The sequence below is a fragment of the Leucopleurus acutus genome, assembly GCF_964270905.1.
Source record: "Leucopleurus acutus genome assembly, chromosome: 15".
Classification (NCBI taxonomy): Eukaryota; Metazoa; Chordata; class Mammalia; order Artiodactyla; family Delphinidae; genus Leucopleurus; species Leucopleurus acutus.
In genome coordinates this window covers 72,655,090-72,670,463 of record NC_139157.1, presented here as the reverse complement: position 1 = coordinate 72,670,463, position 15,374 = coordinate 72,655,090, and the positions used below count along the sequence as shown (strand labels likewise).

Genomic DNA, 15,374 nt, shown 5'->3' with positions numbered 1-15,374 from the left:
ACTCACATGTTCATTAACCATGCATAGTGGTTACCTATAAAATGTCTTATGCAGACTTCTTTAAATGAGTTCTGTTATTCTTTCCACTGATCATGCCATACTTTGAAACAGTGTCTGATTTCCAACGATTTTACTTTCCTAACTCAAAGGTTCTGGCTCTTTTCCATTTTAGCAGCCAGAGAAACTTAATGAAGAAGCATCTGTAGCCACATAAAAAATTAATCAAGATTTTGTTCCTCAACTAAAGCAGCCATGAAATTTTTGCTTTAATGAATAAAATTTCTAGCTCTAAAAAGTTAAATAATTGAAATTAGTTTATAATTTATAGGTTAGCTCTAAATGGAATTTGGAGAATTTACATTCATACATCAAGCCAGGCCACAAAGATTGTGCATTCTTCCACTCAAGATGACTGGTGAGAAATGTATTATTTCTCCAAGTAAAATAAAGGATAATGAAAAGTGACCAACTCCCATGTACACTTGGCGTTTTCACATTAGATTTAAAAGTCAACTGGTTAGAACTTCATTGTAATGCAAAAACCAGTTATTGTGTGAACAAACTAAGTAAAATTCCTTACCACGACCAGGAGCAGACTTAGAGGGCTAATGTGTGATTTGCTAATGAACTGCGGCACATTAACCTCATTCCTTCTAGTAAATAAATAAAATCGCATTAGATGATTCATCAGGATGATGAAGATGTCCCTTTGAGAAGTATTTAAAAAAAGATAAATCACTACAGTAATGAATATATTCCATAAATACAATCTGTAAATCAGATTAAAATGCTAATTTCAGATTAATTTTCTACTTTTTTCAAAGCTGGGCAAAGTTTAAATTCTACCAATTTTCTATAAACCAATATTTACAAGAGATATTCTCAGGAAAACAAATCTATTACTATTTTATTTCTTTAAGCATATACCACATGTATTTACAACCTATGTGTAACGGATTAAAAATGAAGTGATATACTAAACCTGCAGCCTTCTAAGAATTCAAGAAAGAAAATTCAACAACCTAAAAATGACTATTTCCATTTATACTAAATATACATCATAATTCAAGAATACCAAACATCAACCATTTTACATAAATATGTTCTTAAAAGTTATAACAAGGGACTTCCCTGGTGGTGCAGTGGTTAAGACTCCATGCTCCCAATGCAGGGAGCCCGGGTTCAATCCCTGGTCAGGGAACTAGATCCCACATGTATGCATGCCCACAACTAAGAGTTCGCATGCCACAACTAAGCAGCCCGCGAGCCACAACTAAGACCTGGCACAGCCAAATAAATAAATAAATAGAAATTTTTTTTTAAAAAACTTCTAACACATGTTTTCTGATCCCTGTCATTAATTTATATGCATATATTATATACATATATACTTATATATGTATAATTATGTACATTTATTGACATATATATCTTACATACATATATTCTACTAACTCAGCCCACTATTTATTTAATAACTTAAGCAGTACATAAATTCAGAAGAATTTAGCAGAAATGAACTTTAAAAGATCCTTCAGATACCAAAAATTTGGTCTCATAAAGTCATAAAAAGGGTATAAATGATTGATTTTATGACAATTCAGATATCTCTCATTTTCATAAAAATTCAGAATAAATTACCTATAATTGGTCAGTTAGATAAATTTCTTTGGTTCCGTAAAATACATAAGATCCATTATTCATTTGTTTGTATTTAGATTTTCCAGTCGCATTTTCATCAACTAAATCTATAATAAACATCACTTATAATTCAGTCACCAAATTACTTTTCAAAGAAAAATACCCTGATTATATTTTTGGCCAAATTTTATGGCATTCTTCCTCCCACATTCCTAGAATTCTCCTTAATATGCCATAATATATTTCTTTTGAAATTTAGACAGTCTCTTCAACGTAGGAGTCTGAGTTCATATTGCTAATAATGACTAGGGAAAATTTTTTCCTAAACCTGAAAATCAAAGTCTGAAGTTTCAGATAAATGATTACTCTAATCCTTTCCTCTAAAATCCCATGTTAAGTGAACTAGAGAATAATCAGAAAGGCATAAACCCACATAGGCAAAAGAATAAGGCATTAAGACAATGGCAGACTAAAAGTAATAATACTCTATTGGAGGACAGAACAGGGCCAGAATGAACCTTGATATAGTAGAAATAAAGAAAACCTGTCATCAAGTGGAGTGGGGGTAGAGTGTGAAGCTCGGAACCCTGAAAAGTCTCCTACGTTGGAGACATCTTAAGTATCAAATCCTGAAGTAGTCATGCAGATGAAAACAGGAATACTGGCTCAAGGTTTACTTGCGGAGTGGCAGAGAATGCCAGATGCCCTCCCTATCTCCACGTGATCAGATGACTGTACTTCCTTCACCTTGGTAGCAGGAGGATTTGATTGAAAATCACCAGTATACAGAGGCAGGTAGGACTAAACTGCTGTGTTTAAAATCTATATACTAAATGATGAGATACGTGAGAATCTAGACCAAATTGTGAGAACCTCAGTCCCAGGCCTAACTGCCTCACCCTGATCAGCTTCCAGAAGGCTGGCAACCAAATACAAAAATTAAAAGGCTTCTCCTTAGAGAAAATGACAGACCAAGGAGAAAAAACAAGGAGACAATGGTGCAGGGGTCCTCTAAGGGTACCGCTGGGTCACCCTACAGTCGCACCCATCAGTCAACCTGTCCCACACAGGCACACAGATTCCAACCAGAACTTAAAACAATCCACCAAATAAAACAAAACGTAACTAAAACATACATGAAAAAAGAGTGAATACACATCAATGTAAATCAATGACTACTTTTTAACTTTTATAAATGGAATCATATAGGGTCTTTTTTTGATTGGCTTCTTTTGCTCAATATTACATTGATGAGATTCATTCACACAGTTATATTTAGTCATAATTCATTTTCATCATTGTGTAGTACTCTACTATACTAATAAACTATAATTTATCCATTTACTGCTATAGACGTTTAGGTTGTTTACAGTTTTTGGCTTTTACAAATAAGGATGATACAAACATTCTGATACGTGTTGCCTGGTGCACACGTACATATATTTCTGTTGGATATAAAAGAGTGAAAAAGTTTATAGAGTACAGGTATCTTTAACAGTTGAATATTGAACAGGATACTAATAAAAGGGCACTATCGGCAAATAAGAAAGCTCTTGGCAATTAAAGATTTTAATAGTTAAATTAAAACATTCAGTAGAAGGGTTGTAAGATAAAGTCTGGGAAATGTTCCAGAAAGTATTTAGAATAGGAAAATAATTATATGAACATTAGAAGAGCAAAAGTAAGAAAATTAGGGAAATCCAGGAAGAGCCATATCCAACTAATGTGATTTCTAGAGAAAACAGTACAGAAGAAAGTATCAAATAGAGTACAAGATGTTCCTAGAACTTAAAGACATGCTTTTCCCAATTAAAAGAGCCCATCAAGTACCCAGCATAATCTATAAAAAGAGAACCCACGTCAAGGCACATCACTCTGAAATTTTAGAATGCTAGAGATAAAGAAAAAGGGAAGCGGGGGGACTTCCTTGGTGGTCCAATGGTTTAAGAGTCCTCCTTCCAATGCAGGGGACGCAGGTTGGATCCCTGGTTGGGTAACTAAGATTTCCACATGCCCCGGGGCAACTGAGCCCATGTGCTCTGGAGCCTGTGCCACAGCTAGAGAGCCCACGCGCCTCAAGGAGGAGCCTGCATGCTGCAACTAAGACACAATGCAGCCAAATTAATTTAAAAAAAAAAAAAGAAAAGAAAAAGGGAGGAGGGGGAGAGGGAGGAAACTGGTAAACATAGCAAGAGTAAGGAATTGGAATGGCATTAGACTTCACAACAGCGATAAGAAGAATTGGAATGGCATTAGACTTCACAACAGCGATAAGAAAAAGGAACTCTACAAATGATTTCCAACTCAGAATTCTGTTCCAATCTATCAGTCAAGAATGGTGAGAATAGAAACATTTTCAAAGATATAAGAGCTCCAAAAATGTATGTCCTATACATCTTTTCTCAGAAAACCACTGGTTTTGATGTAGATTGTGCTTCATCAAAACAAAGAGTAAACCAAGAAATAGAAAAACAGGATTTAGGAAACTGGGGATCAAACACCGGAGGGAAGAAAAAGAAATTCCCAGGATGACAGTTAAGAGAAGTCTCAAGATCACAGATACTAAGCAGGCCTGGAAAAGGCCTAGTTCAGACCAGAGAAGTCAAGAGTTCTAATGAAGATGCCTCCAGGGCTTCCCTGGTGGCGCAGTGGTTGAGAGTCCGCCTGCCGATGCAAGGGACACGGGTTCGTGCCCCGGTCCGGGAGGATCCCACATGCCGCGGAGAGGCTGGGCCCATGAGCCATGGCCGCTGAGCCTGCGCGTCCGGAGCCTGTGCTCCGCAACAGGAGAGGCCACAACAATGAGAGGCCCGCATACCGCAAAAAAAAAAAAAAAAAAAAAAAGAGAGAGAGAGATGCCTTCAATAAAAAACAAAAGTAATAAATTACCTGGTATGTTTCATCATAATGGGGAGAGAGAGGTATGTTTTAGAGAGTTTTGGGGGGAAAATTAGTGATGAGTACATAGGCAGTACAGGAAAACTGACTGAATTAGTTATTCTAGGGAAAAAATAGAATAGTGTAAAAAAAGGAAATAAAATCATCTTCACAATATGACTCTGTTGTGAATCTTAATTAACCAGTCATAAAAAAGAAAGTTTGGGGCAGGGCAGGCAACTGCTATCTTTCATGATAAGAAGCCTTGAAGTATTACCATACTATTAAATTTTTTAAACTATGTGTTTTGATTTAAAAAATTATTTTATTGGGGCTGGAAAGAACTCCTATGTTTGAAATAGATGCTAAACCAAGAGTATTTGTCCAGTAGTTGGATTTCCTAACTTGAGTGATCATTGTTTTGTTCCTTCTTTTGTTTTACTTTTTGTTTTTAAATAAGGAAACTGGTTGATGGCAGGGCTAAAACTGTATATACTAATAAGCCCAAAGCTTCCTCATGTGCTTAGCTAATTCTCTCAAATTGAGATATATTTAGTATTTTGAGAGCTAGTCAAAGAACTTTTTTTTTTGTCTTTTCCATACTTTTGTTTAGGGAAAACATAACTCAGTATTGTAACAGGGGACTTCCCTGGTGGCGCAGTGGTTAAGAATCTGCCTGCCAAGGCAGGGGACACGGGTTCGAGCCCTGGTCCGGGAGGATCCCACATGCCACGGAACAACTAAGCCCGTGCACCACAACTACTGAGCCTGCGCTCTAGAGCCCAAGAGGCACAACTACTGAGCCCGCACGCCACAACTACTGAAGCCCATGCACCTAGAGCCTGAGCTCCGCAACAAGAGAAGCCACTGCAATGAGAAGCCCACACACCGCAACAAAGAGTAGCCCCTGCTCACCACAACTAGAGAAAGCCCGGGCGCAGCGATGAGGACCCAACACAGCCAAAAATTTTTTTAAAGTAAATAAATAAAATAGATTTATATTAAAAAAATATATATTATAACAGCTACTCCATAAACCCTACAGAGGCAGTGATTAAATCAGTTTTGTATATATTGCCTTATCATCAGAAACTAGAACAGTGCCTTGCATGTAGAAGGCACACAACAAATACCAATGAATTAAAACATTCTACTTGGGCTTCCCTGGTGGCGCGGTGGTTAAGAATCTGCCTGCCAATGCAGGGGACACGGGTTAGAGCCCTGGTCCAGGAAGATCCCACATGCTGCTGAGCAACTAAGCCCGTGAGCCACAACTACTGAGCCTGCGCGTCTGGAGCCTGTGCTCCGCAACGGGAGAGGCCGCGACAGTGAGAGGCCCGCGCACCGCGATGAAGAGTGGCCCCTGCTCGCTGCAACTGGAGGAAGCCCTCGCACAGAAACGAAGACCCAAAACAGCCAAAGATAAATTAATTAATTAAAAAAAAATTCTACTAAACCCAATCCCTCAAGTTTTACTCTCTTTTCTTTTTCACTTGGGTGTTCTCACCTCTTGTTTTCTTTTTCTGTGATCATGTTTTAGATTTACTAGTAGGTCTGATATTTAGTCCTATTGGTGGCAATCAAAATAAAATGAGTTGCCACTCTCTTCAAAACAATTTACATTTTAATGGGAAAAATATTCCCTCTTACAAATAGAAAAAAGTGGCATTAGAGTAATGAAGGGATTCCCCCAAACCAAGAGTAGTCTCTAATACCCTCTTCAATGCTTGTGAGAACAACAGGGTTCTACTGATCTTTCCTGCCCATCATACTATCCATGTGTTTTTCTTCTAAAATTGGTTTCCAATTATTATGATATTAGTTACCAAAAAAAGGGAGGATGGGAGGGGAGCAGAAGTACAACCTATTTTTCATATGTCAAAATTGCTATGTGACCTCTTTGGAGATTATTCCTATTAATGTTGCATTATGGGTAAATTCTAATTGAGAAAAGTTATATAACACAATGTTAAGTAAACAGCCCTGCTTAAAAGTGACAATGACAAGCTATGATTATAAAAATTTTAAGATATTCATGATGCATACAGGGAATATACAAAGAAATTAGGGTGCTAAAACTGTTTGCTTTTATCAAACTTCTCTATGATATACATTATTTTTTATAAAAAATGAAAAAATAAGAATATTCCCTTAAACTGCCTTAGCAATAAACATTAATTAAAATACCAAGAAGAAATTTTATCTACACATATGAAAAAAATTCAAAAATCATGATGTACTTCTCAAAACAAACAAGAAAATAAAGTATTTCCCAAGGTCCAATTTTTAACTTGAAAGCAAAGAGGGGAATGAAATATTTGAAAAGACAGGAAGGAAAAAAAAAAACCCCACCCAAAGCCAAGAAGTACCTTAAAAGCTAATGTACAAAGCTTATTTTAATAAAAATTAGAGCATACCATGCATTCGCTGGTTTGGGGGTGTTTGAAGGAGCACTTAATGCTGTTTCCATGCTATTCATTCCTGAATTATTATCTTTGGTAGTCATTGCAATCATTTTTCGTTGCTTCTGAGACAGTTTAACTCCATGAGAAATCATTTTTCTAGAAATTGTTAAATTAAACCAATCAGTTTCACCGCTTCTGAGAAAGTTTAATTCCATAAGAAATAATTTTGCTATAAATTAAACCAATTAACATTAATTTCTGCTCAACAAAGGTTACTGGTAATTATATTGCTCTGTGTTTATTTGATGGGATTTTACTATTACTAGATCAAAATGACCACAAGTTTCAACAGTGGCAATATATATAATTAGTTTATACTATCAAAGATCAAGTAATAGCTACATGGGAGCCCTCCTAATACACTTGCATCACACTTGTAACAGAAATAGATCATTTTAGAGGCAAATTTCCGGCATGTAATACTGTATTCCACAAGAGCTAGACCTATCAACCCAACTCAGTCTTCAGCATATATTTAAGAAATAATGTTATGGAGGCTAAATTACCTAGAAAAGAGCTTACAACTAACTTTAACATCAAATGCAGAAAAATAATAGGAAAGGTCCAGTAGGTCTTTCCAGTTGTTTAGGGCAGAACTATAACACAACATGGTCTTTCCTTTTCTTATGATTTTGTAACCAACCCCAAATTTGTCTTTGGTGTAGCTCCACATCTTTGTCTGCTTTCTTCTATTTGCATGATGGTTCTGAGATCCACGACAGGAGGGCTTACAGGACTAAAAGACATATAAAAGTTACTTTACAACCCATTCATTTATCCATGAAGTCCAACACCCAAACATTACTGAAACTGTAAATTATATATAACATCATTAATGAGAGGATAATTTAGGTCTATTTTGTCAGCTGCGGCCAACTTCAAAAAGGATATTTTGAATGAAAGCTACTTTTATATATACATACATAATAATAAAATGCATCAGAAGTCATAATGTTAAGAGATACATGTTTAATAAAATAGTCTAACATTAGTGATTAGAAGATGCTTCCAGGTGTTCCCACAAATATGTTTACTTAGGAAAAAAGGTGTCTACTTTCTGAACTATCTTTAGACCATGAAGCAGCATAAACCGGGACATCATCTTTATTCCAACTGTGCAAAATACAGCACATTTCAAAATAATTACACAAATGGCCCAGATGGCAATATAATTGGTAAGTCAATTAACAGTCTTAGCCTATTATAAACCATACTAGGTAATAAAGATGAAGCATAAGCTCAATTAGCTCTTTGAAAGAATACTGTATATTAATTATACTTATTCCTTCAGTTTTAAAAACTGACTTTTATAAGTAAAAAAAAATATGGATAGAATATAGGTTAAGTTAAAACTACAGCATAACATTAAATGAATAGCCTCTGAAAATTAACTGTAACAACACATTTTGTGAGATCTTAAATACACTTTAATGTGCAAAAAAAAAAGATAAAGTAAGCCTACAGATGGCAAAATGGTCGTCCTGAGTGGGAGTTTTTACTAATATACACTATCCATTAAAAAAGAAAAAGAAGCTGATATCAAGTCACTGTGTGTGTGTGTGTGTGTGTGTGTTATAGAGTATTTTACTAAGTATTCCCTGATGACACTGCAAAGGCAACTAAATTCTGTCTGGAAAAAAAAGCCTATTTTAGCCGGTCAGTAATTTGTATGCACTTTAGCTGCTAATTTGTATGCATTTAGGTAATTTTCTGTATATTAGAAATTTTTTTAAATGTGCTTCATTAAAAAGTTTCACTTGACCAAAAATAAATGATATTTCTCAGACTAACAAGTACAGAACAAAATAAAAATCCTACCTGAAAGAGCCAGAAACCCAACTGGAAGAGCTTGTAATATCAATTCTGTTACTGGGAATGGGCTGTGGAGCAGATATTTTAAGTACTGGTGATTTTTCCCATGGTTTTAAATCTTCCCTAAAATGTGTAGGAGGTGTACCATTAACATAGGATTTAATTTTCCCCTGGAGGTTAAAAAAAAAAAAAAAAAAAATTAAAGAGTGAGTAATAGCAGGTACCCCTAGCACAGTAGCTGACACATAGTTGGTATTCGGTAAATACTGGTTAAACTATATTAAAGAGTAAAACCTTACAAGAATAATTATCTAGTATTTTCAATTCAGTGCTTCTACAGTTTAGTATCTTGATCAATTCTCAAACCATATCAGTGGCTATAACCCAATTATTAAAAGCTTTGGGAATAATTTTTAGGGACGTAAGTTTGCATTATCAAGTTCTTATTTACCTGAGTATTAAACAAAAATGTTAATAAATATAAGTTGTTCGAATAAGATATGAAGCAGTAACTTTAAAATTAACATCCATGACTTTAAAATGAAACAAAATGAAAGTCTGGTATAAATTTCATACAATTTACTCTGAATATAATTAAAGGACTCTGAATAAAATTAAAGCCAAATAATACTGACACTTCAAAAGGGACCCTAAAACTATTGCTATTACAATAGGTCAAGGAAGTTATTGAAATGGTATTTCCACTGCCAGGATAGATTCTCTACTATTGCCAAAAATTCAGTATGCCTTCAACCTTCTTTTAAACCTCAACTGTCTTCCAGGCCAACCTAAGTGTAATATGAATTTCCCCCAAACTTCTACCTTACATAAAAAAATTTTTATGATAAAAATTTGTTTTATATCAATCCTTGAGGCCTAGAAGACTCTTAATAAAGGGTAAATTTTCTATTGTCTCACAAATTTCTAGATGTTCTAATATATTTTGTGGATGTATAGAGGTTAGAAAAAAATTACTCTATCTGGTAAGTTTGACATTCTCCTTCCCTGTAGATTAACAACTATGGAATTAAATGTTAACAGATGTCTGAAACATGGCCTCCCCCAGAGCTGACCAGCCTAGGAATTCAGCAGCTTAGTGTCAATTATGCTAGACTAGGAGAAGAACTCCATTCCAGATTGCATTGCTCCAGTTCACACCGTGGCAGAAAGACACTAAACAGATTTTGGTATTAGGCTTACTTTCAAAATCACTTTCCTTTGACAATTTTTAGCTGGTGTTAACTGACATTTCACAAAATATATTTTAAGTAATTTAGCTATGAATATATATTTCAATATGCCTATACAGTATTGCTATACTTTACATCAACATTACTTTTATGGCAGAAATACAACATCATAAAGGGCTCAAAACTGCAATTAAAATCTTTAAAACTAGAAATATTAGGCAAATTTGAGAAAACTAACACTACATATATTATGTCATTAATTGTATTTTCTTATAAACCAGCCAGAAGAATGTTTTAAAGTTAGAGTAAAAATAATGAAAAACTAAACTGTCTATAGATTAAAATGTGAAGAAAATAGTGCATTAATAAACGAAGACAAACCTCAATCTTATCTGAATGAAATCCTGTTGTGAAATCAGGAGACTGTAAATCTCTAGGACTACCCACTCCTGCATAGCTTCCTTCAGAGTCTGATGTCAACAGTTCTGGAAGAGATTCCACAGAATTGGTCTTACCAGACTTTAGTAATCCTAAAAGGTAAAAATTTTTTCATATTTAAACACATATACATAAACATATATGTATTACATTTGATGAACCAAATAGAGCTAAAAGCGTCCATTTATCCAGATTTAGTAACATTTAAATTATAGTCACTGTACTAAAGTCTTAATAATTCAAGCTAACTGAAGAAAGAAATCAGTTGAAGTGAAAAACTGAAATGGAAAATTTTAAAACAACAGTTTTATTCATTTTAATTTCACACCAATTAAGCAATAAACCTGAGGAAGACAGTTATTTGGTATCTGATTTAAAAAGTGACTCAGAACATTTTTTTCCCCATAAAGATAAGACAGCAAGACAAAATTAATAAACTCTAGACCCCTCCCCTTTCCCTTTCTCATCTGTCTCTGCACCTATGCAAAGGGGGATTAGTCCTAGTCTGTGTGGGAGAAGCATTATAACCTTTCTGCCACTCATCTAAGCCAGCAGACTGACCAGGTAGCAGAGGCTTTGCTGAAGCCTACTGTGGCCTGTTTGAGGGTTTTTCCCTTCTGCAAAATATCTGTGAATTGAGAGCTATTTTCAATTAGCTTATCACCTAAAGCATAAGTTGTTATGAAATGCATATACCATTTGTTCTCTTAGGCAAGCTCAATACCTCAATACCTGTCTCCCTGCTACATCTGGTATCCTGGCTCATTAGCAAATCAGTCATTTCAAGTACGGAGTAAAAAAAAAAAAAAACTTTTGCTTAGGTTCATGTGTTTATTTCCACATATTTAAAATGCAGTACAATCTAAACGAAGTGGCAAAATAAATACATTATAAAACATATCTCATAAATTCAGTAAGTGTTGTTTTCTTTAAAAGTAAATCACCCTGGGCTTCCCTGGTGGCGCGCTGGTTAAGAATCCGCCTGCCAATGCAGGGGACACGAGTTCAATCCCTGGTCTGGGAAGATCCCACATGCCGCGGAGCAACTAAGCCCGTGCGCCACAACTACTGAGCCTGCGCTCTAGAGCCCGCGAGCCACAACTACTGAAGCCCAGGCGCCTAGAACCCGTGCTCTGCAACGAGAAGCCATCGCAGTGAGAAGCCAGCGCACTTCAAGGAAGAGTAGCCCCCCGCTCACCGCAACTAGAGAAAGCCTGCATGCAGCAATGAAGGCCCAACGCAGCCAAAAATAAATAAATTATATTAATTAATTAAAAAAAAAAAAAGTAAATCACTCTGACAAGATACGTGCCTTTTTTGTTGTTATTGCTAAAATACAATTTGGAAGAACATTCAAACTTTTCTCCCCCACAATGTTTTAAATATTTTTAAGAGTAGCAAATTTTTATATAAGAGAGTATATTTAATACTGGGATGCTCCCAAAAGTCAATTGGAAACAAATCTAATAAAGAAGACGATTAAAGTGGCCAACAATTATCTTTGATAAAAAAATATTTTCACAGAATGACTTCTAACTTTAAGGACCAACACAAACAAACGTTAAGCCTTCATACAACTGTCCTTGATGAAATTAGCTTCATACTCAGAATTTCTCCCAGAATAGGTTACTTTGGCCCCCAGTTAAATTTAACCTTTCAATCATTTTTGGCTTTGGCCACAGAAGGGAGTAGTATAGCAGAAAGAATACCGAACAGGAATCAAGAAAATAAATTCTACCTCTGGCTGCTACGACCTGAAATCACTTCAAAGTTTTTCTAAGCTTGTTTCCTCAAGTTTAAAGGAAGGGGTGTAAATTAATTCATTATTAAGGTCTTTTCCAGCTCTGAAATGCTAAGACTCTTAACACATGTGCTATCAATAACATCCTTTAAAACAAACCAAATATCTGCTTTTTCCATAAATCTTTTAGGTATTTGGAAAATCACTAGCTCCACGACTGTCTATCCATTTATTCATCCTGCCATCAATCCACCTATGCCTCCTTCTAAGTACTACGGGTAATTCATATAACACAGAGGATGCAAAATCACAGAATTTAAACTTTAGAAAGGTCCTAAAATAGGAATCAGGAGATGCAGCAAATGAGAAAGACCTATAGACCTATACTTCATCAATCAATTTAGGTATATTAGCTTTCTTTTTTAATATCTCGTGTGTTATCTAAAACGACTATTCTTCACGTTATTTATCAAACATGTCAAATACCTCATTTGTACTTTTCAAAGTTGCCTGTATAAGGCTGATTGACTGTGAAAACACTGATAGAAACTGCACCAGTTTGTCTTATGGCTATAGACACACCAACTATTTCTGAAAGCCATGCTGTGCTGCCACTCTTTTTTGGTTACACTTCAAATTTTTATCTAAAGAAACTGTTAAAATTTAGGTCATTTAATCTGGATCTAATCAGATGAATCCAGAATGTGGGGTAGTCTACAATACCACTGGCCTCAACTTCTGAAAACAAAACAAAACAAAACAGAAAGGTGTGGCGGTGCCGTTCTACTTAAGAGACTAAAAAGACATTAATAAGCAAAGGCAATGTCAACCCTGATACGACATTAGATTTTTTTTTTTTCTTAATGTTAAAACAGAAAAGGCTATAAAAACATGTTTGGACAATTAGGGAAATATGGGCATAGACTACAGCACTACATAATATGAATTAATGTTAACTGTCTTTCAATGTGATAATGGTATTGTGGTTGTATAGGATAAGGGTTGTATCTCCCTTATGCTTAGGAGATTCATATTAACCTTGGGGGGAAAATGTCATGTCTACAGCTTAGTTCCAAGTGGATCAGGTTAAAAAAAAAAGTGTGTGTGTAGAATGTTTGGAGGATGAGGGAACAGAGCATGCAAGACAAAGCCTGCAAGAAAAAGCAAATGTGGTAAGAGGTGAACAATAGATCTGGATAATGGGTATACAGATGTTCATGGTATTTTTCTTTCGCCTTTTTAGTAACTTAAAGATTTTCAAAATTAAAAACTGGGAAAAAAAATTTTAGAAAAACTATATAACCTTACTTTCAAACAGGCTCACATAATGCCTAGGTATAAAATGTGTTGTATTTTACTACTGGATTATAACCTCCTTAACTAACACGCATGAATGGAATCCCACGTGGCATCTCACTTGAAGCACTGATATATATGAACTGAATGCACGTGTTAATAGTATCTCTGTCATGTTTTGCCCACCTCTAACCCTCTATGCCACTAGACAGAGTGGTCTTTCTAAAAACATAAACCTTATCCAGTCACACCCTGCCTTAAAAAATCCATCAACAGCTACCTGCAGCCTTCAGATTAAAGTCCAAATTCCTTAGTTTGGCATATAACACCCTCCAAAATCTGACGCTCTCCAACCTATCTCCTATCTGCACCTACCGGATATGGCCGAGCTATGCACAACAAACGTGCAGTCTTTCTACTGCCTCTAGGCTTGAAACACACTGCCCCATTCTCTTAGCACATCAATCTGCCTCCTTTTCTTGGCTAAATTCTCTTCACTCTTCGAGATCCAGCTCAGGTATCACTTTCCTCTAACAGATGTGCCCCGATCTTCTCAGACTAGTTTGGGTGCCCCCCCTTCTGTGATCACAGAGCAAATGTCAATCAGAGTACTTATCACAATACATTATCACTTTCTGTGGCCTCCCTAAGACAAGGACTATTTTCTATTTCTGTAGCCCCAGCAGATGGCATATAATAGTATTTAATACATGTTAAATGAATTAGATAAGGAACAGAGACAAGAAAGATTAGATCAGAAAATATACCCTAAAATATTTTCCACTAACCTGTAGATGGTGGACTCTGAATAATATCTGAAAGGTTATAACCTCCAGAACTATCTGACCGCTTACGTGGCTTCTTTTTTGCTTTTGTTTTTGTCTTCTTGAACACACTTTCCCTAGGAAAAAAGCGAACATAAAAGTCATTTAAAAAAATTAAAGTTACAGGGCTTCCCTTGTGGCACAGTGGTTAAGAATCCGCCTGCCAATGCATGGGACACGGGTTCGATCCCTGGTCCAGGAAGATCCCACATGCCGCAGAGCAACTAAGCGCGTGCGCCACAACTACTGAGCCTGCGCTCTAGAGCCTGCGAGCCACAACTACTGAGCCTGTGCGCCTAGAGCCCATGCTCCGCAACAAGAGAAGCCACTGCAATGAGAAGCCCGAGCACTGCAACGAAGAGTAGCCCCCACTCACTGCAACTAGAGAAAGCCCACATGCAGCAACAAAGACCCAACGCAGCCAAAAATAAATAAATTAAAATATATTTTTTTTAAATTACAGATGAAACAGGAGAAGAACTATGCATTTTGAGCAACGGAATACAGCATTTTGGTCAAACAGAAAACACAAAAGAATATATATGTTCTAGTCCCATTTATCTAAGTGGCCCAGAGCACATTAGTTAATTCCACCAAACTTCAGTGTGATACTATCACTTGTTCTAACCCGAGCACTTCTGTGAAAATTAGAAACAAGATGGTATATAAGAAAATACTTTGAAAAGTAAAATACTGTACATGTTCACACACAAGCTATTATAATCTATGATCTGGAACTAGAAATACTTGGTGATAATTTTTAAAGTATTTCAGGGGCTGCTTAATTCCGTGAATTATTATTAATCAGGAAAGAGAAAATAACATTATCTATAAGGACTACAACAGTCTTATTTCACCTAAAAATTATAGATCTCATTACATAATTCATCCACAGTAACACAGGTCAGCTGTGAATACTATTATTTTGTGAAGGATAATGTATTTATGTCAATGTTAATCATTTTATTATAATTTTTAATGTAATAACATGTCATACATCCAAGTCAGATATTTATAAACCTCAAGTATTCCAGTGGCTACCACCAAACTCTAGAAAAGAGGTTAAAAAAGATTTCTGGAACCAAGAGCA

General features: G+C 35.7%; 1 protein-coding gene across 4 annotated transcripts in view; it reads right to left on the bottom strand.

Moving 5' to 3' along the window:
- The window catches only part of IBTK (inhibitor of Bruton tyrosine kinase), a 90,373-nt gene that overhangs the window by 19,298 nt on the left and 55,701 nt on the right, over positions 1-15,374 (bottom strand). For 2 of the 4 annotated variants that reach the window (XM_082855988.1, XM_082855989.1), the window contains exons 21-25: positions 14,249-14,361; positions 10,367-10,515; positions 8,802-8,965; positions 7,627-7,719; positions 6,936-7,079 (exon numbers count right to left, since the gene is read on the bottom strand). In XM_082855988.1, the coding sequence (XP_082712114.1) occupies positions 6,936-7,079; positions 7,627-7,719; positions 8,802-8,965; positions 10,367-10,515; positions 14,249-14,361 (663 nt within the window). The remainder of the gene's footprint in view (positions 1-6,935; positions 7,080-7,626; positions 7,720-8,801; positions 8,966-10,366; positions 10,516-14,248; positions 14,362-15,374) is intronic. The other 2 variants (XM_082855990.1, XM_082855991.1) reach the window with 1 other exon arrangement.